Below are 24,846 nucleotides of genomic sequence, written 5' to 3'. Positions count from 1 at the left end.
GAGAGAGAGAGAGAGAGAGAGAGAGAGAGAGAGAGAGAGAGAGAGAGAACAAAAGCAAGAGAGAGGAGTGAAAGTGAGAGTGAGATCAAGCCCTCCTTGCCGCCGCTGGGGCAGTAGCAGCAAAAGCAAACCTTGGGAAATGATGAGAAGGGGAAACATCTGTCTCAGGAACGGATGTGCCCAGTCTCCATCTTGAGGTTTCCTCGTCTTTCCCGCAGTGCTCAGGATGAACCCACCTCACGCGTGCGGGGAAAGTCTCCCCGCTGAGCCTACCTACAAGTCTCTCTAGCCTTCTGACTACAGTGCTTGACTAGAAGGCACATCACAAACTCACCGTTACGCTTGAAGTAGCAGATCTTGATGCGTTCTCCTCCCAAAGTACATAGACTCTAAATTTTAAGTGAACGGAACAGCCTGGGGTCTGTGGAACTGGAGGAGAGCAGGGTTTAAGAGGGAGTTTAGGAGTTGACTCCGAGGACTGCTGTGTGCTGTGCGGTTCTGAACTATGCTGATGACATTGGCACAAGGGCTCGCCCTCTATCTCGCTGTGTCTGTCTACACGCAGAGTTACTGTGTTATTGCCTTTCTTATATGAATTTGTACTTTTTATATGTTTAGGTTACCTTTTGTTTTTTTTTTTAACCTTTGCTTGTGGGTAATAAGGTTTTTCATGGAAGGAGCTTCTTTGAGTTTCAGATATTATCAAAATTGTTATCCTCTTTCCCATTCTATTTTGCAATGCTCAAAAATATTTAAGAGGCTGGAGATGTGGCTCAGCGGTAGAGCCCCACCTAGCAAGCATGTATAAGGCCGTTGGTTTGCTTTCCAGCACTAGAACCAAATAAACAATGAAATTTCCAAATACAAACTGCAGTATCAATGTCATAGGCCTTTTTAAAACGGTTTTCTCACTTAAGGATTTTGGGCTCGTGAGGTCGGTAAAATGATTGGACTAGACCATCCCCTCATCCCTGTGCAACACCAGTATGTGGTCACATCAACAATCCCGGAAGTGAAGGCTTTGAAACAAGAGCTCCCAGTCCTCCGTGACCTGGAAGGATCCTACTACCTCCGACAGGAAAGGGACGGGCTTCTGTTTGGTCCCTATGAAAGTCAGGAGAAGATGAAACTCCAAGCCTCCTGGGTCGCTCATGGAGTCCCTCCAGGTGGGTTCAGCTAATGAATGGTGTGTGGGTCAGAGATGATGGATCAGCTCCCCCAGGTATAGAACAGGACAAAAACCCAGTGCTGACCTTCAGGTGTCCGGGCGGCATGAGGGTGGGGTTGGAGGTTACCATAGTAGAGAGTGAGTCAGGCGGGAGGAAAGCTGAGAGACACAGTTGATTGAGAAGAGAAACTGGCACTGGTGCTGAGGCTGCTGGGAAAGGCTCTAGGTATCTGCCTGTGCCAACCTTCTGCCATCTTCCTCTTCCTCGATCTGCCTGCTTAGCCTAGTTTTAAGATCTAAACACAGATGCATGTGCTCTGACAGTGGTTCACACTGCAGGTACCCAAGACAGGATATCCAACCCACAACTGGATAGCCAGAGTCCCAACAAAGGTGGAGCGATGGGCAGAGGCCCTTCTGTGCCTCACAGGTGGGAGAGGCTCAGAGCTGTGTGCTTCAGCAAGAGGGGCCATGCTTTCTAGTTCTGTGGGGGAGAAGGGCCAGAACAAAAACAAAAAAAATTTGTTTTGTTTTGTTTTGCATTTTTTTCCCATGAAGCCAAATCAAGACTTAGATTGTCTAGGCTACACCTCTAGTTTTAATCTTGTGTATATGTGCTTGTCCATGCATACAGGTGCATGTGTGTATCGATGTGTGTACACGTGAAGGCCAGAGATCATCCTTGGCCGTCATTTCCCAGATACTGTCTACATTTTATTTTCTGAGATAGGTCTCTTGCTGGCCAGGAACTCATCAGAAGCTAAGCGTGCTGGTGAGGCCCAGGAATCTACTTTGCTTCCATCTCCCTAGTGCTAGAATTATAGTACATGAACCAAAGATATACCAGAATAGAGCCAAATCCAGCTCTATCTATCTATCTATCTATCTATCTATCTATCTATCTATCTATCTACTGTCTGTCTATCCATCCATCCATTATCTATCTATCCATTTATCTATCTATCTATCCATTTATCTATCTATCCATCTATGATCTATCTGTCTATCTGTCTATCTATCTATCTATCTATCTATCTATCTATCTATCTATCTATCTAAAACATGGACTCTGGCCTTAAACTCAGGTCCTTGTGTTTGTAAGGCCAGTTCTTTTCTAGACAGGGCCACCTCTCCAGCCCTATTTTCTGGCATTGTAAGTTGATAGTTTGTCTCCCTCTCAAGTCACAGAAAATGATTTCTGTTATTTCCCACCTCGCCTCCTCCAGAGGTTGGTCCATCAGCCAAGGGGCGTTGGCTTTGCCAAATAGGCCCCGCACATCTGGACCTGAGCAGAATTGCTCCTGACTTCAGAGTGAGAGCTAAGCCAGTAGGGGAGGCTGAGGTGGGGGCTCTCTCTCTCTCCACACTGCCCATGCTGTGGCTTTTCTTCCAAGTAAATGCTGAACAAATATTTAATTAATCCTAGTGGGAGGGAGGGAGAGCCGGACTGTGAGTTGTTCCTGGCATGGGTGTCCAGGTGTCCTAGGGCAACCCTGGTGGCCTGGAGGTTTCATGCCACTGCCCTGACCTGTAGTTCTCAAGAAGGGCTGGGTGGATACTGTGTGGACAAATGTCATGACGCTTATCTGTGACCCTGCTTTGAGTCACAGTGACTGCTAGGACAAGAAAATGGTGGTAGTTGTGCAGACACACATGGGAGCAAGCTGAGGGAAGGAGGTTGTCTGGTGGAAAGACGGCTCAAGGAGCTCTCAGGTCCTCCCTTCTAGATCCCGGAGCATGGTCCTCCTCCTCCAGTGTCCTGGAAGAACAGTATAGTCCATTTGCTCTCACTTTTCTGTTAATTGAAAGATTTTTTTAAAATATCCTGACAAACCAATTTATTGTTCTTTTAAACCTAATGATTGGGTTAAATATTGGGGGGAGGGGACAAGCACAATTTTTTCTCTCTTTATTTTTGTTTCATGAAAAATAGCATTGTTGTTCCCAAGAATGTGAGGGGTACTGGTGTGGGGATAGTGAGTGCCAAGTTTAGACTTAATATTTCTTACATTGATGGACTAATGGATTGATTGATTGGTTGATTGATGATTGATGGATCGATTGACTGACTGATGTGTGAATGCGGTCATTCAGATGTCAGGACACATGTGCATGGGTCAGAGGATGGCCTGCAGGGGCCGGCTCTCGCCTTCCTCCACATGCGTCCTAGGGAATGAACCCAAGTTGTCAGACTTGGTGCCTTCATGCTCTGGGCCATCTCAGTGGCCCCAAGTTTAGCATCTAAAGAAAAAGGAAGGATGTTCCATACAGGCACTTGTTTCAGAGACTGCATCGACCTGAGACTTGTCTGTACATGGGGGACATTCTGACCACGCTGTCTGCCTCTCTAGGCTTTGGGAAGGAACTTTTTGAGTCTGACTTAGACCGGATCGCAGACCACCTGGAAGCTGCCATGGAAATGGTCCCTGTCTTGAGAAAGGCGGACATCATCAATATCGTCAACGGCCCTATCACCTATTCTCCCGACATTCTGCCTATGGTGGGGCCCCATCAGGGGGTCAGGAACTACTGGGTGGCGATTGGCTTTGGGTGAGTAGCCCCCTGAGGTTTGCCATTTCTTGTAGAAGTGCTTACTGCTAAATTCCAGTCTCAAATATGGGGCCCCAAAATGGAAACCGTGGAAGAGTCCGGGGATGGGGGTCGGTGAGGGTAAGGCAAGGGAGGAAGGAAAGAACTGATGGTGTAGTTGGCTAAGCACCTAAGCACGTCAATGAAAAGATTAGCACACGGAGGGCAGTCCCTTTCCTCATGTGTTTCTTGTCACTTCTACTCTTCACGCCACTACCTTCCAAGGGGTCAATTTGCCCCAACTGGACAGAAATATTTTCATAACAAAATGTGACATATTCAAAAAATCAAATGGATAACAGGGCTTACGTGTTTTCACCGTGATTCCTGTTTGTCTAATGTGATTTACTTCTGTGTGACTCCCTTGGCCGTTCCCTGTTTAAGATGCCGGTCCTGGCCTGTGCTTCGTTTCTAATATCTGTCCCATGAATATGCTGACTACTGATGTCAAGTTCACCACGCCATCACATCACACTCTCTAATGCTCTAGTTTTCCTCTCTATTCTCTTTGGCTGTTTGTTCAAATAATCTTTAATGATTACCAGCTCTGCGCCAAGCCTCGAGCTACAAACACAAAAGTGACAGCTTTTTCTTCTCCCAGAGAACTGACTTGTCAACAGACAAGGTACATTCGTTTTTCTAAAGGAGTGCAGCTGTGGAGAAAACATTTGCTTTCTGCCAGATTCCTCCCACGTGTCTTAGAACCAAGACTCTGGCTGTTGGGTTACTCTCGGTGGGGGTGCTGGAGTGTTTGTGTTAGGGTGTTTTACAGATGTGGTGGTGGGGATCAAACCCAGGGAGAGGATGGGGTTCTCCCAATTAGCATCAGATTCCCTTGATTCTCTCTCCATGATTCTCACTCCATTCAGTTCCTCAGAAGCCCCTTTTTGTGTTATCATAGATAAACCTGTATGAAAGGCTCTGTTAGATTAAGCCTGCTGGAAGCGGTCATTTTGATATTTCAATCATATGAGAGGTTTAAAGCGTCTTTGTATGGCTGTGGAAACAGCTCAGTGCTGGCTTAACATACAAAAAAGCCCTGGGTTTGATGCCTGGTATCCTATAGGCCAGGCCTCATGGTATATCCCTTTAATACCAAGGGTAGGGAGGCGGAGGCCTGGGAAGATCAGAAGTTCAAGCCCACCCTCGGCTATGCAGTCAGTCCGAGACCAGCCTGGCTTATGTAAGACTCGGAAGCATCATCATCTTGTAAAAATAGGAGACAAACAGACCGTCCCTTCCAAGTGACCGATTAGTTACAGAAGCCAGAGGTCATGTTCCCTTCTACCCTTCCCACAAGTACCCACTGTGTGCCTGCCTCTGTGTGAACGCTTCTGAGCTGAAGGCTCTTTGCGTGGAGGCATCACCTAAGAGAACCAGCACTACACTGAGTTGAGAAGAGATGCAGGTGGGCGCCCCCCACTGAGTTTCCTGTCAGCTGGAGCAGGCTGACAGGAAAGAGAGAGCACCCACCACATCTCCGAAGTCTGCATCTTTACTGGCTGGCAGCCGTAGGCCATCTGTAGGTATGGTATCCCCAGACAAACTGTAAAAGCAAGCCAGCAACCTAGTGAGGTGCCTTTCAGTTGCATGCCACAACACGCACTGATTTGTTTTTGAGGAAATAAAATTATTTTTTTTTCAAGACAGGGTTTCTCTGTATAACCCTGGCTGTCCTGGAGCTTACTCCGTAGACCAGGCTGGCCTCGAACTCAGAAATCCACCCGCCTCTACCTCCAAAGTGCTGGGATTAAAGGCATGTGCCACCACCGCCCAGCTGAAAAAAAAGATTAATAAGACATAACGATTGTATTACTTGTGTGTCCCGAAGAGCGTAAGTGACTTTAAATCTGATGTCCTGGAAGGTATTTGGACAGGTTTCACCACTTGAATGCACCACATTTGTAACATCCAAAACATCTCTGTATCCAAAAGATATGGCATAATCCACGCTGGCGGGGTGGGGAAGTACCTCAGTGACTGGATCCTGCATGGAGAACCTCCTTTTGACCTGATAGAACTGGACCCCAATCGCTATGGCAAGTGGACGACGACGCAGTACACCGAGGTCAAAGCCCGAGAATCCTACGGCTTCAACAACATTGGTGACTACTAACTTGCTGTCCTCTAGGAAGATCTGCAGTGCCTTCCTCTTTAGAGCCTCTGTGCTGTTCCCTGGGGCTGGCTGGGGGGGGGGGGAGGGAGGAGGGGGAAGGGGTGCTGGCGGGGACTGGGGGGGTGGAAGGGCTGGGGGTGCTGGAGGGGGCGGGGGGGCCTGGAGGAGGGGTGCTGGCGGGGGCGGGGGGGGCCTGGAGGAGGCGGGGGTGCTGGAGGGGGCGGGGGGGGGGGCCTGGAGGAGGCAGGGGTGCTGGCAGGGGCGGGGCGCCTGGAGGGGGGGGTGCTAGAGGGGCGGTGCTGGCTGGGGCTGGCGGGGACTGGGGGGGGCCTGGGAGGCTGTAAACAGCACTGTGCCTTAAGAAACGGCAGGGCATGTGTCATCGTATGTGGTTAATGTATTTTGGATCCATCGCTGATTTTAAACAGTGTATTTTCACTTTGCCCTTTGGATGATCGGTGTAACTGACATCTTTGAGGGAAAAACATATATATGCTTTTGGGTTGTCAGCCTCACCATTTCCAGTCTTAAAACCCCTCCAGTGTATTGCATCATTTCAGTTATAAACTATTAAAGCACTGGTGTTCCCTTCCCAGTTGGTTATCCTAAGGAAGAGCGGTTTGCTGGGAGGCCAACCCAGAGAGTCAGCGGGCTCTACAAAACCCTGGAGTCCAAATGTTCCATGGGCTTCCATGCAGGCTGGGAACAGCCGCACTGGTTCTACAAGCCCGGCCAGGACACCCAGTATAGGTAAGAACCCTGCCTGTGGTTCTGACTAGGGCTGCCACTGCAGGGGTAGACCGGAGAGGGACAACAGGGCACGGACTCCTCTCCGTCATAACTCGGATGAACACCGAGTCTACTCGGTATCAATTACCTCCTTATGATGGAAGTGTTCCTTAGACTAGCCCAGGGGACACTGGCCAGTCTCAGAGATGCCCGGTCTACTTGGCAGTTATCAGAATCTCAGAGGAACCTTTCTCAAGTACAACCATGGCTTTAATTGGCTGCTGAAGGTTTGTCATGGCTTGGGGTTTCTGGACAAATTTCGTGGCATTCAGATGTTGTGTGGAAAGGACCCCCAGCTCTGGGTCATGAAGCACACAGAGCCCCTACTTGGGGTCAAAATAAACCAGCTATGCCACTGAAACAGGCCTCTGAGTCCCTGTGAATTGCTGCATGCCATGACTGGACTTGGGGTTAAATGGTGATTATTTTTCCCAATGAGAACCCATAAACTAAGAAAACATGAACAGCAAATCTAGAAGCTAATTTACAGTTCCTGTCAACCTGTCACTTTGCTATTTTAAACAGGGTTCGGGACTAGAACAATAGTTTAGTTGGTAAAGCACTTGTCATGCAAACACGAGGACTTGAGTCTAATTCCCAGTACCCGTGTATTAAAGCTGGGTGCACGGGCAGATGCTGTGGAGGCGGAGACACGTGGGTCCCTGGGCCTTGCTGGCCAGCCAGCTAGCCTGTTGGTGACCTTTAGGCCAGCAAGAAACCCTGTCTTGGAAATAAAACAAGGTGAACAGTTCCTGAGATAGGGCATGGAGGTTGGCTGTGGCCTCAACATGTACAAGCACATAGGTGTACATGCATTCACATACGAACATACAAGCACATGAAATGACAGGCTTTGATGTCTACTTTAAAGTTAGTTAAGTGGTGTAGAATAAAGAGGTGGGGATGCTGTAGATGAGTTTGGCTCTAGAGGCGGCTGGTCTAGAATGGTTGGAATGCTCTCATGATTCAGATCAATGCTAGCTTTTTCATCTTGTGACATTTAGATCTGGCTTAAGTTTCTCTAAAAAAAAATTAATAGTTAAGCTACAGGAAAACTCTGCAGACTTAGCACCCTGTTCAGAAGCTAAAAAACACCATGTTAGATGTCCGTTTGCTAAAGTGGAGATGAGTCAGGTGACCTTTGTTCCAGACCTTGCTCTGTCACTAGTGACTGCAAAGGACCTAGAAGCCACTCTGTGCCTTTTCTCTGCAGAGAGAAGGTTCCAGGCTAGACCATTGTTTTTCTCAGGGCTGGGCACCCCTGGAACCTGCCATGGTGCCCCATCCCCTTTTAACAAGTAGAAATGATTTGTATTCACAGTGCTGGCTAGCTATGTGTGTGCATGTGCACACATGTGATATAGTCATACACAGATACACACAGAGAGACATATATACTCATACACACAGAGACACAAACATAGGTGCATACACACAGACACAGAGATATATGTACACACATGCACACAGATATGCACAACATTCACACACAAGTACACACACACACACACACACACACACACTCCATTCTGATTCAAGGAGGCTTTACAACTGGTATTTAAAAACACTCCCAGGTGATTCTAGAATGCACCCAGGCTTCCAAACCCCTGGGCTGTGCCTTCTATGCTGCCAGACCAGAGTACCCATGAGTTCTGTCTTGTTTTTCTCACTGATTAACACTTCATTCACTATAAAAATGGGTCAAACAGACGGATGAGTAAGCTATAAAAGGTCAGATTCCAAAACCTGTATATGATTTACAGAACAGATTTGAGGGTGCCCCTCCCCTACTTCCAGAAGGCTTTCCTAGATGGGGGAAACTGATGAAAATATTCTTATTTTATATTTTATAATTTTTAGATAACATGGCAGTAAATATTGTGTTTCAGGCCAAGTTTCCGCCGCACAAACTGGTTTGAGCCGGTGGGCTCTGAGTACAAACAGGTTATGCAAAGAGTTGGTGTGATCGACCTGTCTCCGTTTGGCAAGTTCAGCATCAAAGGCCGAGATTCCACCCGACTTCTGGACCATCTCTTTGCTAATGTCATTCCCAAGGTAAACAGACAAGGTCCAGGATTCTGGCTTTTAAAAACCCAGATCTAACCTTCTTTGACTCCACTTATTCCAAGAGGATGCTAGAACACTTCAAGGGACCAGGAGTGTGCAAGCTAATTCTCAACTGAAATTTCTGTTGAGTAGATTGTCATCTAGGAAACTAATGACTTCATTTACTATGGCAACGAGATCTTAAAAGTTGGCTATAGTTAAATAAGTGTGTTGTTGTTTTTTTTTTAGTTATTACACTTATTTTATCTATGTGTGTCATGCATGTAAAGGTCAGAGGACAACTTGCAAAAGTCTTTCTTTTTGACCTGTGGGTTCCAGGGATTGAATTTAGGGTGGCGTTGACCAAAAGTACACTTGCTTCCGTGCCATCTTCCTAACTCTGAAGTACCATTTTTAGGACAAACAATTTCACATGATTGCTTAAATGGAAAACTTAAATAAATCTTTGGTTTAGTTCATCTACTTGACATAAACAGTAAGAGGTGAGGCTCTCCATGGTACACACAATTGACATGTGTGTGAAGACACTTACTCTATCCCCAAATGATTCTAAGTTCTTTTGTGCAGGTGGGTTTTACAAACATAAGTCACATGTTGACACCCAGAGGTCGAGTGTATGCTGAGCTGACTGTGTCCCACCAGTCTCCTGGGGAGTTCCTGCTGATAACTGGATCTGGGTCGGAACTTCACGATCTTAGGTAAACGGACATCTGGTGAAATAATTTTGTACAGGTGACACAGGGACTCAACCTTGCACAGTTTTTCTCGTGCTAGTATTCTAGTGTCAACCTTTGCCTGCACACACTTACAGCATGTGTGCAAACATGTACACCCCATTTACAACAAACATGTGCTAAATAGAAAGATTTTACAGAGTACAAGTTATCCTCATTTGCAGATGAGGAAACAGGTGTGGGTTAAAGTGACCTGCTCAAGTCAGCATGACTGATTAAGGTGCCACATCCGGTTTCCTTCAGTCAGCCATCTCCCTTAGTAAGCGTCTCCCTCTGGGATACCCTGGGTGCACTGGCTCGTAGCTAAATTGCTGACCTGCCTTTGCCTGGACCCTCAGTCCACTGTAAAGCTTCCTGTCTTTTTAGTCTAATATCCTGAAAGTGTGGGGGACAGTATTATTTAATCAGGCTCTGACTCGGATTTTCACCTGAGTGGTAGAATTATGGAAATCTGATGATCAAGTACAGGGGTGTGGAGGTCACCTTAGCCACTGAGTCTCTTCTCGTCTAGAGGAACACCATGATAGACTCGCAGAGCTCCAGGGACAGCTCAATAAATTATAGCCTGGCCTGAGAGTTGCCTTCCAAAAACTCATCAAGACTTAGAAATTGAGACTGGAGTTTTTCCTCTTTTCCTTGTGATTGTCAGAGCAATTATGTGTCTGGTGGCAGGCACATTATTAATAGCTGGCAGCACAAGTATGCATCTTGTGTACAGGTATTGAAGCAAATTCAGGTTTAAATTAATTTTTGAAGATGGGACCATTAGTTTAAATGCAACAGAACCATCACTATTTATAACCGTGGCAAAGCTCATTACACTGGGAGACTCTAGTTACCTGGAAGAATGCCCTCCCAAGTCTAAAGTGGGCAGTTTGCCTCTAGGGAACTCAGTTTCTTCAACCTTCAGAGTGAGATGGCTGCGTGCCCTGACCCTCTAGGGACTTTCTGATAATTCCAAACTTGAAGGAAGACTTCAGAGACATAATATGTTAGAAACATGCATTATTCAAGTAACGTTTACCCAGGGCTTATGACCCTGATGCAGATGGATTGAAGAAGCAGCCGTCAGAGGTGGATATGATGTGGAAATTCAAAACATAACCGATGAGCTTGGGGTCCTGGGAGTTGCAGGGCCATATGCAAGGAGCGTCCTTCAGAAGCTGACCTCAGAAGATCTCAGCGACGACGTCTTCAAGTTTCTTCAAACCAAGTCTTTAAAGATCTCTGACATTCCTGTCACTGCTATCAGGATCTCCTACACTGGTAAGAATGGGGAAACAAGCTAAAGTAAGGGAAGGCTACCAGAAATGGGGCACACGCTCACACCCACTGCAGACAATTACACACTGTCATGCCCTCACAGTGCATCTCACATACACTCACACACACACTCATACACAACCACACACACTCACACATAACCACTCATACACTCATACCCACTGTAGACTATCACATACTCTCACACCCTCACAGTGCTTATCACACACAGTCACACACATATACATACACACACACTCACATACACTGCAGACTGTCACACAGTCACACCCTCACAGTGCATCTCTCACACACTTACACACACACACAACCACACACACTGCCATGCCCTCACTGTGCATATCACACACAGTCACACACAACTACACATATACTCACACACACACAATCACACAGTGTCACACTTTTACAGTGCATCACACACATACACACACACATTCATATACTGCATACTGTCACACACTGTCACACCCTCACTGTGCATCTCACACATACTCATATACACACTTGTATACTCACATGTAGCCACATACACAGTCACACCCTCACAATGTATACTCACACACTCACACACACAGTGTATGTTAACAGTTAACACTAACACTGTTACACCCTCATAGTACATCTCACACATACTCATACATAACCACACTCACACACACAACCTCACACACTGTCACACCCTCACTGTACATGCTCACACATACTCACACCCACACACACTCACACATAACCATACACAGTCACACCCTAACAGTGCATTCTCTCTCTCTCTCTCTCTCTCTCTCTCTCTCTCTCTCTGTCAATCTCTCTCTCTCTCTCTCTCTCTCTCTCTCTCTCTCTCACACACACACACACACACAGATGCAAACACACACAGTCACAACACAGGTTTGCACATGCACACACTCACTCACACATGTATACTCACACAGTCATACACAGTCACACCCTCACAATGCATGCTCACACACACACACACACACACACACACACTCATAGTCACAGTACATGCTTACATACACACTCACACACATACACTCACACACAGCCACACACTCTCACACCCTTGCATGTTCACACTCACCTACACACATACATTTATATTCTCACTCACACTCACACTCATCCACATGCACACTCATGCATGCTCAGTCTCCCCCACCCCCTGCTTAACTTTCTCTGAGTTTGAAGGAAGAATTTTTCTGCCCAACTCTAAGACAGGAAGTCTGTTGGCCACGCCCACTCTTTACAGAGCTTCCACCAGGTTGTAGTTGCTTCTCTTTGGAAGTGTAGATGAGACAGGAACAAAAGACCATCCTTAGAATGAATGGAAGACCACAGTCAGCACACTATACAGGAACACTCAGATAGTGTGGCTTCCACAGGTGACCACAGCAAGCTTTCTGTAGAACAGTGGATCTCAGCTTTCCTGATGCCGCAGCCTGTTAATATAGTTCTTTGTGTTGTGGTGACCCAACCATAAAATTATTTCATGGCTATTTTATAACTCTAATTTTGCTAGTGTTGTGTAGTGTAAATATTTGTGCTTTCCAGTGACCCCATTGAAAGGGTTTGTTAAGCCCCCCAGAAGGGGACAGGACCCACAGGTTGGGAACTGCTGCACTGGACAATGGCCCCTGGTACATCCTCCTTTAGTGTATGTTCACTGGAGACCTCCATCCAGCCTTACAGAGTATATCTTTGGTGTAGGAAGTTCTTCACACACACACACACACACACACACACACACACACACACACACACACACACGGAGAGAGAGAGAGTCTCTTTGGTTGTTATTTTCTTTCTTTCTTTTCTTTTTTCTTTTTCCCCCTTTGGTTTTTAGAAAATAGCTCTAACGTGAATGAAAGGATTTGGGGTGAGGGGAGGACAAGAAACAGAAGAAGTTTAAGGACTACAACTGGCTATCCCCAAGGAAGACATGGGAATACTTCCACATTATTTTTTATATGTTTAAGACTTTGGGTTCCTGGGTTGCAAGCTGGAGTGTCTAAACCTTGAACTCTATTCTCCTTTATTTTTGTGGATGCACACGCATGTTTGTGCATGTTTGTGGGGGGCCACATGTTTACATGTGGGGGAGGCAGCGATCAACCACGTATGTTGCCTTGTTTTCCAAGACATGGCTTCTTCCTGGCTCAGAGAATCACAGACTAGGACGTTAGGCGAGGCTGGCCAGGGCAACATGTGGGAGTCAGTTCTTTTCTTTCTTTGTCTGGGTCTCAGGGATCAGACCCGGATCATCAGGCCTAGCAGCAAACACTGCAGCCCTGCACACACTGCTCTCATGCCTGTGTGGGCTCCGCCCGTGCATTTCAGGTGAGCTGGGCTGGGAGCTGTACCACAGACGAGAAGACTCTGCAGCTCTGTATGAGCGCGTCATGAGTGCGGGCCAGGAGGAGGGCATCGGCAATTTTGGAACCTACGCCCTGAATGCCTTGAGACTGGAGAAGGCTTTCCGAGCCTGGGGCTCAGAGGTGGGCACGCTAGCATCCCCACTAACGGATGCTTACCTTATTGTGTCTGATGTTTGGTGGAGGACTCGATTTCATAGCATTACTGTCAACTCTGGCTAACAGAGAAATCAAATGCCATTCGACGACATTGAGTAGGGAAAGACACCCCCCAACCTCTCTACTTCCTAGATGAACACTGACTGGGTTTGGGGGTAGCATTTAGTCTGCCTTAATATCCCCTGCTTGGTGGAGAACCCCCCAGACATTTTCTGGCAGGCACACGGCAGAAGATTTAAGTATCACCTTTCAAATCCTTGCTTTCTCCTCTGTTAAGTCTCATTTTCTTCTCATAACCACCCTTGGGTGAACTAATGTCCTTTTCTTTTGAGGGACAGGGACAGTGGTCCCGCGTGTGTCGGTCTAGTCTTCCCCACCAGTAATAGTGGGAACCAAGGGTTTCTCCTTGAACAACGCTTAACCATTTAGACAACATTTTCATAGGCACTGATTCTGCTTTGCTTCCTCTTAGTTTCCTTCTTTGTTCCTGTGATAAAATACCCTGGCAAGAGCGACTTCAGGGAGGCAGGGTTTCTTTCAGTTCACAGGTCCAGGTTACAGTCCTTCGGAGCAGGGAAGTCTCAGTGGCAATAGCCTGAGCTGGTCACTTCACATCCGGAATCCGGAATGATCGCATGCCTGCGGACAGCTGCTAGGCTGGCTTCCTGCACTTTACCCAGGATCCCCTGCGCAGGAAATATGGTGTCCACAGTTATGATGGGTCTTCCCTCATCGACTGTGGTCATCAAGATAAAGCTCCTATGGGCATTCCCAGAAGCCCTTGTTCCATGACTTACCTTTACCACGGCTCTTGTTTTGCATACAATCACTGGATTCATTGAGTCACAATATCCATATTCCTGTGATTAGGGTCCTCTTTGCCTTGTGGGAGAAATATAACCCTAACTTCTTCAGAGAACTGATGTTTTAGAGGCCATTGCAAACATGAGCCTTAGAGTGGGGGCTCTGGGGTTTAAATTTAATCTTTACCAATCTCTTGGATGCTCTGCTCTCTTGTAAAATGGAGTATTGATCCTAAAGAATCAGTACAGACATAAAGATGGTTAGTAATCAGTGGAACAAACACACCATAAACTAATGTCTAATTTAATTGGAAAGCTCAGGTACTCTTGGGCCTTATCATAGAAGCTTGCAGGAAGCCTGGTCCTGCCTGCGGCCGTGAACTCTGCCTTCAGCCAGGACTCAGAAGAGACTGGCTGCCCTCAGAAAACAGGACAGTTTTGTCCCATGCTCAGGAAAAAGGACAGAGAAGCCACCCCTAGAGAGTTAACCATCTCTGTTTCCTTCCTGCTTCCTCTGACTGCGCTCCACCTCTTTCCCAACAGTGCCAGAGCGCCCTCTAGTGCAGAAACGCCGCCGAAGTCGCTGTTTCCCTGAAAAAAAAAATCTCGAATTTTGGCAGACTGGAAAATAATTTCAGAGTAACTTAAACTAATTTAGGAAACATGAGAACAATTTTAAGTGGTGCAAAGCAGTCTTGCGTTTATCTTGTTTATGTCGACTCTTTGGGAGGTTAGAGCAGGCAGCTCTCAGTGCTGTAAGGAGAAGAAACAACCGAACAGCCCGACTTTCAGAAAGGTCTTCCTCACATTAACACTGTTAACCGAGTACAGCGTGGTATTCTGTTCCCATTTCTATACATTTAACAGTTCCCACTGAGTTTATTTCTTTCCTTTTTCCTCAGTTCTCATTGTAGAAATTAGATTCTTCTGATAAGATTTTGAGGAGGGAAAAAAAAAAAACCCTTAAAAACAAAACAGTGACAAAACCCTATGATTTCGTTGAGGTTTAGACATAAATATTGGATTTCCCCGGAATTGGTGCATCCTATCGTGATTTAGCTAGTTCTGAGCTTTAATCCTAGCTTCCCCTTTTCTTTTCTGAACTCTGCAAAAGCCAATGTTCTCTCATCTGCTTTTCTCCCTTTATTCCTATTCATGGCCAATTGAAAGATAAGCAAAGTTACTTGTTACTTTAAAAATAAACTGCAATTATATAATTAAAATTATTACATAATATACACAAGATTCTTGTTTGTGGAACATCATGTACTAGCCTTCAAATATTTATTAAGGTAAAAGACCTGAGGCCAGAGAGATGGCTCAGTGGCTAAGAGCAGTAATGGTGTGTGCTCCTCTCGCAGAGAACTGGAGGTCAGTTCCCAGCATCCTCACTGGGCAGCTCACAGCCTCCTGTTACCCCAGTTCTGGGAATGGACACCTGCACACACCCACACACAGACATGGAGACCTACATGTGCACATAGTAAAAACAAATAAATTAATTACCCCTTTAAAATAAGAGCAGTGGAAACCAGCCCCAATGTCAGTCTCCGTGTTTGCTATATTTAAAAATGACAGCATTTGCCAAAAGGCTTCATTTGAATTGTAAATACTGCTTTGGAGACTAGTCCATAATTAGTCTTTTAAAGAATCTTTACTCAAAAACCATCAAATGCCCTTGATTCTGGAAAGAATAATATAAGAGAGTGATGTCTCGGTTTCAGTCATTGTTGTACGTCAGTTCAAGGTGGGAGCCAGTGTTTGTCAGTGTTTGCTGAGTCAGGGTGATGGGTTTGTTTCTGTTTTAGTGTTCTTTTCAGCTCCCCTCGCCCTGTACTAAGACTTGCTGAGAATGGTGGTACACTCACTCCTTTAACCCCCCACCCGGAGGAAGAGTCAGGCAGAGCTCTCTGAAGTCCTAAGCCTTTTAAGGACAGCAAAGTTCTTATGTGAACCACACTAGCAATGCTCATCTGGGATTCGAAACCTGTTTTCCTTCCAGATGAACTGTGACACAAACCCCTTGGAAGCTGGACTGGGATATTTCGTCAAGCTGAATAAGGTATGTTTACGCTCCCCAGTGTACATGAGAAGATGATGGCAGTGTTTTACGGCAGTCGCGCTTTAAAACTTAGCCAAGTGTGAGTACCGAAGAAACGGGTTGAATATAAATACTAAACATCGCGCAACACTCTGTATGAATTATACACTATAATTTGACCAGTTTCATCTGTGGGAGTGTGCCCAGAGATTTAAGGCAACAGAATTCATCTTCTTTGAGGGTTAAAACTAAAACACAAGGGCCTGGAGAGATGGCTCAGTGGTTAAAAGTGCTGACTGCATTTCCAGAGGACCTGGGTTCAATTCCCAGCACCCACATGGTACCTTACAACTGTCTGTAACTCCGGTTCCAGGGGATCCAACATCCTCACACAGACATGCATGAAGGCAAAACCCCAATGCACAAAAAACTTTTTAAAAATAATTAAAAGAAGACTAAAATCCAAGGGGAAAGTTAGAAAAAATCACAAGATGATTAACAGCTAGATTTCAACAGATATCTTTATAGAAATTGTGCTGTATATATGTCCCGTGTGTATCAATGGCTGGGGAGGTTACACATCAGCTAGCTCAGCAGTCTGGACATTGATTTTTCCAGATGCCTAAAAGACAGAGAAGCCTTGACACATTGAGTTAAGCAGGTGCTTATGAATCAGGTTTGCATGTACATATAAACAAAAGATGTGCTTCCAATATGCCCAGTACAAAGTGGGTATTTACTGAGGAGCCAACACAAGTCCAAAGATTTATTGTTGACATCCATATGCCAAAGGGACACTCTACATCAGTGGTCCTCAGACTGCCAGGCTCAGTCTCATCTGGAAACTTGTTAGAAATGCCAATTCTCAGGTCCAATCCTAGACTTACTGAAAGCAGGATTTCTGGGAGCCAGGCCACCAAAGCTGTGTTTTAATAAGCCCTGCAGGGGTTCCTAAGAGTTGAGAAACACGGTGCTGCATAATTATTGTGGAAATGTATATCATAGGAGGCCAGTTTATTATGGCCCTACTCCTCGGAGCCAGCCCCACACATGGAGATGAGGTTATGCTGTTGAACAGTGCTTCAGAGCTTCAGAGTTTTATGAAAGAATTTAAAAGGACTTGCCTAAGTAGTTGACAGTGTCGAGGTTAGGAGGAACAGCTTCTGTCAGGCTATTAGTTAGGATTCTCCAAATATACTGCCATGTTTATAAGCTCTAGGCTGGTTTCCTCTCCGGTGGGATTATGTAAACGGGCTATGGAAACTTTTTTAATGCCTGGCATCAGTTCCCAAATTCTCAGCCGAAGTATTGACAGGAAATGTGTGTACTTGTTGTGTTTGATTTCAAGGGCAGGGACCCCATAAAGAATTCTTGAAGGGATCCGTTTTTTTTCTGTGCATTTTCCCTGTCTTTTATTTTTATGATGTACCATCTGTCTTTAGACTAGAGAAAGCAGGTGCTTGGAATTTGAGCAGCCCCTGGTAGCAGATTGCTCCTTGTGGTGACAGAAGTCTGAATTTGACTGTTTAAAATAAAGATTAAAATGCACTACTCCTCAAAGCACCTAGCTCTCTGCTACTGGCCCCTAATGGGGAGAGGAGAGATTGGTTCTTCTGCTTCTGTGTTCTGGATATTATTGTGGGAAGAAGGTCTCAGTGAATGATGTCTTCATATGGAAATAAATGCTTTAAGATCTCCTTTATGACGATCAGCAGGTGCACATATGAATTTATTAACTCTTTTGAATGATATAATCAAATAACCCAAACTGAGCTCCAAAGCAAATTGTTTAAAAGATGCCAATTTTGACTGATGACATGTTTTTGGATGCTAAATTCTTGGTTCTTCTTCAGGTGTCAAAGAGTCAGTTCTTGATGATTGTGTTGGATAAACAGAGCCCAAGGACTTGGCCCTACCTACCAGAGCTGGGTCTTTTCCACCATGGGATGAATTCAGGGGGTTGGTTGCTATCAACCCCATGGGAGAGAAGATACATGCTCATTTCTCGGGCAAGAGACTAGATCTGATTGGCTGTTGTGACACCCTGCTGGTGGTGTCACAACTTTGTCAGTCTATGATGAGAGACAGCCTCCTGGAAATCAAATGCTGTAACCTAAGCTTTATAACTTGATAAGTCAAGTCCTGTGCCTATGAGCCAAAACCGTTACTCAGACATTTAACATACAGAAAGCTGTTCCTTTCAAAACCCATTGGAAGGTGTTCCATAAGATTTAAAAGGATAGTGATATCCAAAATTCACATTGCTTTGGAAAATAGATGCCAGGCAGAAGCAGAAGGAATACAGGGGAATATTTGGTTTGGATAATGAAAAAAGATGAAACAACTTTAGATAATGAAAACAACTTTAGAATTTTATTGAAGCCATTTCTTCCTTTCTTTACCTCCAAAGTTAATAATTAGAATGCTTCCCTAAATCCTTAAATGCTCAATGCGTGGCAGCAGCCACAGTGAGCCACATGGGGAGGTGGCTGTTGGAGTGGGGAGGGGTGGGTGGGATGGGACCCAGCATTTCCTCTGCCTTTGAGGGTGGGAGCAAGCCACAGGGAGCTAAGACCATCCGAGGAAGAGCATCCCCTTAGGCCAGGTCTGAAGTCCAGTGTGACACCTGGTCACCCGCCGCTTTCTAACACAGTCCTCTTTCCTATGGGCTTAGCGGACCTGAAACTCTACCCTGGATTTCTTTTTCCTTGCAACATATATTATGGAACTCCATAAACTGTCTTATAAATTGAGATCTTCCTCAGGCATGTCTTTGAGATAGATAGATTATATGTATATGTATATGTAATGTATATGTAATGTATATGTATATGGTGTATATGATGGTGTATATGGTGGTGTATATGGTGTATATAGATAGATTATATGTATATGTATGTGTAATGTATGTGTAATGTATGTGTAATATATGTATATGTGTATGTGTATGTGTATGTGTATGTGTATATGTATATGTATACAAATGCAGATGTGTATATGTGTGTGTGTTTATGTGTGTATGTGTGCATATATAGCCAGCATGTCTGCACACCCATTTTAAGGAGGAAAGGGAGGGAGGAGAGCAGTCTCCATGCTCTGTTAGAATGAACCATGTTCTTGTCAAAACTCCTGAGGAGGTAGAGAGGAAGAAATGAAGAACAGGAATCTTCCATTACCAGCTCATCTCTTTCTATGGCACTGCCTTATGTGAAAGACACAACACACACATACACACACACACACACACACACACCATCAAACATGTACACACTCGTACTGTAATACAAACACAGACACACATATCACACTCAAATGCATACATCACATCTACAAACATATGCTCTCACACACACACATACACATACCACTCACACACATGCTTTTACACTCTTACACAAACATACAGAGACACACAGTCATAGATGTCATTGTGATCATCACTCAGTGTTCAGTGGGGGGAATCATTGATGTGGTCAGCTGAAGTGGTCACTACTTTTGTGGTCACTGTGGTGGTCAATCATAGTGGTCACTGTCATGTCCACAGACACACTTATACATATGTACATATACAGGCACACATGCATGCACATTCAATGGACACATTCACGTGCAAATACATTCACACACGCATACACATTCAAAAACACATGCACACACACAATTATTAAATATGCACACACATGATCACACACTTGTACATGCACACACACTCAGGTAAATATTCATATCACAATACACACACATGTATACTCACATGCACACACACATACATATACACATTCAGACACATATTCACACTCACACACTTGCACACACCTGTACATACATACACACGTGCACATGCATAGACACACTCATACACATGCATACTCATGCATATATACACATACACACATGCACACAAATGCTTACACTGCACACAAGCACACACACATAAATCCACTTCTCAAACATGTATTAAATACCATTTCTGCATCTTGCTGAGTACTAGGTTAAAGATACACTTCTGATGCCTCTTAGAACTCAAGAAGTTTGGGCTTTTCAGGAAGGAAAGCTGCAGATTGAGTTCTTAACCTGTATTCTAAAAACACTGTTCTGCTTGGGGAGGGGCCTGCAACGGCCCACAGCAGTGCCATCTTGTGGAAGTAAGGAATAGCACCCCAAAAGGAAGAATTTCAAACCAGCAACACAGGTCAACAGAAATAAAAATGTGATTTTAGAAATACAACTAAACTTCTACTAACAAAATAAGTATTACTCTTGTTATTGATGATATTTTGATTTATTCCAAAAGAAGTTTATGTGGGGAGAAAGTCAGCAGGCATTGGTTATCACTGGAAATGGAACAATGTATTATTCTAACATGAGCTGTGGGACAGCAGCTGCTTCAGGATGCTATAGACATTCACGGAATTTTCCTTCACAATTACCAAATCTTTGTCATCTCTAGAGCCAGAGAGAGTTAAGTGCTGAGAGAAACATTCTTAGATAGAGCATATTTTTTCCTTATACATCTATTCTTCCTCTTTCTGTCTTGATTTTCTAGCCAAAGACACAGAATAAAACATGACATATATTGACCACAAGTTAGAAGACAATGCAGATTCCAGAAGCCAATAGTAGAGAAATGTAAAACACATATCAGGAGGATGACATTTGCCTATGGATTCAGTAAGACTTAACTACATTTGTTCTTTGAGGCAGGGTCTTCCATATTCCAACTGCCTCAAACTGACCTAGAGCTGAAATGACCTTGAACCTCAATACCAATGGCTCTACCTTCTAGTGTGGAGATTACAGGTATATGATATCATGGGGGCAAAACATGGGCTTTGTGCATGTTAGGTGAGCACTTAAAGCTGAGCCACACCACAGCCGACAACATAAGCTGGTATTAAAATGCCAAATGGCGGAATACGTGGATCCGGGCAGCCAATTAGAAAGCAGGTCTTGATAGGTGATGATGCTGTTGGTGGTGTCTACCACAAGGAGACTTGAGGAACCAGGAGTCCAGAAAGCCAGCCATTCTCATTGATGGTCAGTCAGCCTTGACACCATGGGCCCTGATTCTCCTACATTATACTCTTAAAAAGGAAGCCCCAAGGCCCACTCTCCACCCTACCTGAATTAACACGAGTCTCAGCCAGGCCCTGGTGGTACACATTTGTAATCCCAGCTACTTGCAAGTTTGAGACTGGGGAGAGGGTCTCAAGTTTAAGCCCCGCCTGAGCTACAGGATGACTACAGTGCTATACTGACTCAAAATTTAAAAAGTGACAAGAGCAGGGTGGTGGTGGCGCACACCTGTAATCCCAGCACTCTGGGAGGCAGAGGCAGGTGGATTTCTGAGTTCGAGGCCAGCCTGGTCTACAGAGTGAGTTCCAGGACAGCCAGGGCTATCCAGAGAAACCCTGTCTCGGGGGAAAAACACACACACACACACACACACACACACACAAATCCAAAAAACCTAAAATAAAATAAAATAAAAAAGTGACAAGAAGGCTGAGGCAGGAGGATTTCTGTGAGTTAAAGTCCACTCTGGGCTGCATAGGACCAGGCCAAAAGTACTCGCAGCTCAAACATAAGGACCTATGTTTGGACTGCCAGCGTCCAGATAAGTGGGTCCAGGCACTGGGCAGGAAGGGAGGGGTCAGGAGGATCTAGGCTCCCTGAGACTCAAAAGTTAGGGTTACTATTGCTGTGATGATAGACATGGTCAAAGCAGCTCGGGGAGGAAAGGGCTTCTTTGGCTTATACTTCCTCATCACTGGTCATCACTGAAGGAAGTCAGGGCAGCAACGCACAACATGGCAGGAACCTGGAGGCAGGAACGGATGCAGAGGCCACGGAGGGGTGCAGTTTACTGGCTTGCTCCTCACGGCTTTCTTAGTCTGCCTTCTAATAGAACCCAGGACCATTATCCCAGGGATGGCGCCACCCGCAGTGGGCTGGCCCTCCTCCATCAATCACTAAGACAACACCTTACAGCCAAACCTTATGGAGGCATTTTCTCAGCCCAGGATCCTTCCTTTTGGATAACTCCTAGCTCGAGTGACGCTGGCATAAAACTAGCCAGCCCAGACTGATAGAGGAAGACACCAGATATCAGCCTACAGCCTCTATGTGCACACATGTTCACCTGGACCTGAACACATACAGACTGATACACATGTATACACCACACACATATAAGAAAAAGAAAGGGGAGAGAGTAAAGAAGAGTTCTAGAGATATAACAAATGCAGAATGCTTATCCTGCATTCTCAAGAGTCTTGCTGGGTAGCATAGGCTGGCCTCAAATTTTCCATCATCTTGCATAAATTGGTGTAAATCCTGCTTCTTTTCTTACTCATGCTGGTCTTACAAGTGTATGTCGCTACAGTTGACGTTCAACAATTTGTTTGAATGCAGTTATTCTGATGTAGTTGATTTGAAAACACCTGACTTGCCCCAGGCCAATGTTATTCTTTTAAAGTTTTGGGTTTTTTGGTTTTGTTTTCATTTTTTGTTTGTTTGTTTGTTTGTTTGTTTTTGCTTTTGTTTGTTTTGCAGAGGGGAGGACACATGCACTCCTTGCTCCTCATGGCTTTCTTAGTCTGCCTTATAGACGTAGTCTTTTCTTAGTCTGCCTTATCGACTTAGTCCTTCTTATAGAACCCAGGGTCATTTCCCCAGGGATGGCACCACCTCCAGGTAGAGATCAGAGGGCAGTTTGTGGAAATTACTTTTCTTCTTCTTCCGTCCCGTGGGTTCTAGAACTCCAACTCGGTTATCAGGCTTGGCAGCAACTATCTTTACCTGCTGAGCCACTTTGTCCGCTGCCTCTTCCACACCAAATTCTAAAAGTAGGATCCAGATTGCTTCCCAATGCCCCCCCCACCCCCCGTGAGTTGTTCTGTGTTGTTTCATTTTCTTTTTTTGTGTGGTCACAGTCCTGAGCGACAGGACTGATCAGAGCATGGCATGTGGATCTGCAGCGTCAGAGGAAGCTAGTAGGTCTGGTCTGTCACCCAGATCATGACCCACATCTTTGTTCTGTTCTTTCAGAGGTGGGCAGCGAAGGGCTCTTTTCCCTGGGAAAGGTAGAGATCGAGACGAGGGTCTCACGCCTACAAGACAAGCACTCTACCACTGAGTGACTGAAAGCACAAGTCCTGAGTGGGTTTTAAAAGACATGTGTGGACAGAGTGGGGTTTAGCCATGAGTGGTACTTGCGTGGAAGTTAGAGGACAGTTTTGGGTGCTGGTCCTCACCTCCACATTGTTGGAGGTAGGGTTTCTTACTGTTTGTCACTGTGTATACCAGGTGAGCTGGCCAGTTAGAGTCCTGGGACTCTCCTGTCTCCACCATCCACGTTGCTATAAGAGTGCTGGGGTCACATTGACATATTCCCATGTCTGACTTCACATGAGTGCAGATTAGCTGAACCCAGGTCCTCATATAACACTTTATCTACTGAACCATGAATCTCAGCACTGGGATTTACTTGTGTATAATACTAATGTATACTTGTACATGTGTATATAATACCACATGTATGTGTGTGTGTGTGTGTGTGTATCTGTCTACTGTGTACATACCTGGCACCTATGGAGTTGAGATGAGAGGTCATCAGATCTTCTGGAACTGGAGTCAGAGATGGTGATGTGTTGTCATGTAAGTGGTAGAAACCAAACAAGGGATTCTCTGCAAGAGAAGCAAGAACTTTTAACTGCTGAGCCCCTGGGTGTTTTGTAAAAGTCATCCAACCCTATCTATGTGACCAGAGAAAACAACTTAATTTCATTTTATACTTGAGAATTCTGATCTGTAAAATGAAGCTTCCTTTTTGTAAGCCTCAAATTCTACAAAAAGTCACTTGACATGGAGGTTGAAGCTATTATGTTTCCTTTATGATAGTATATATATATATATATATATATATATATATATATATATATATATATATATATATATATGTGTGTGTGTGTGTGTGTGTGTGTGTGCCATTTTCTTTGTGGTTTTTTTTGGACTTTGTTTATTTTTCAAGACAGGGTTTCTATATATAGCCCTGGCTGTCCTGGAGCTCACTCTGTAGACCAGGCTGGCCTCGAACTCAGAAATCTGCCTGCCTCTGCCTCCCAGAGTGCTGGGATTACAGGCGTGTGCCACCACCGCCTGGCTTATTTGTGCCATTTTTAATTACACTATCCTTATTCTCCTATCCATTTTCACTGCTGAGTGATAAGGGGGAAAAAAAGGAGAGAGGTTAGGCCTGCGCTGAAGGGTAGTTTGTCCTTCCCCAAACACTTGTCAGAATATATTACACTAACGGCTATTGAATTATCATCCTCATAGATATCCAGTTTCAGTTCTGAAACAACATTTCTACCCTAAAAGCTCAAGTGTGCTCTTTACTAACTGCTTTAAAACTTTTAAATCTGTGGAAACTCTGGTCTCAGAAGACATTTTAAGTAATTTTAGACTGATTTTCTTCTATGTATATTATTTTATGTCAACAGCATCATTGACATTTGAAGTAAACAGTTTGACAGGTTTGATATGCATACCAAAATGAAATTATAATTGCAATGAAGAGAGCATGTCCCTTACCCTAGAGGCATAAGGGATAATGACAACCTCTGGAAATCCTCACTTTCAACCTTTCCCAGGCTCCACCCAACCCCAGGCGCCCGTCTATCTGCTTTCTGTCCCTCTAATTCATTTTTGCATCTT

At 44.9% G+C, this 24,846-nt stretch overlaps 1 protein-coding gene across 1 annotated transcript in view; it reads left to right on the top strand.

Annotated features, from left to right (window-relative positions):
* Positions 1-24,846, top strand: part of Dmgdh (dimethylglycine dehydrogenase) — a 71,098-nt gene that overhangs the window by 25,260 nt on the left and 20,992 nt on the right. Inside the window, exons 6-14 of the mRNA XM_052159686.1 lie at positions 918-1,166; positions 3,520-3,718; positions 5,693-5,862; positions 6,470-6,623; positions 8,552-8,717; positions 9,297-9,427; positions 10,512-10,729; positions 13,091-13,248; positions 16,090-16,149. Of these exons, the coding sequence (XP_052015646.1) occupies positions 918-1,166; positions 3,520-3,718; positions 5,693-5,862; positions 6,470-6,623; positions 8,552-8,717; positions 9,297-9,427; positions 10,512-10,729; positions 13,091-13,248; positions 16,090-16,149 (1,505 nt within the window). The remainder of the gene's footprint in view (positions 1-917; positions 1,167-3,519; positions 3,719-5,692; positions 5,863-6,469; positions 6,624-8,551; positions 8,718-9,296; positions 9,428-10,511; positions 10,730-13,090; positions 13,249-16,089; positions 16,150-24,846) is intronic.

Source organism: Apodemus sylvaticus, chromosome 16, assembly GCF_947179515.1.
Source record: "Apodemus sylvaticus chromosome 16, mApoSyl1.1, whole genome shotgun sequence".
Lineage (NCBI taxonomy): Eukaryota > Metazoa > Chordata > Mammalia > Rodentia > Muridae > Apodemus > Apodemus sylvaticus.
The sequence above is the reverse complement of the archived record's forward strand: the minus strand, read 5'-3'. Positions and strand labels throughout refer to the sequence as shown.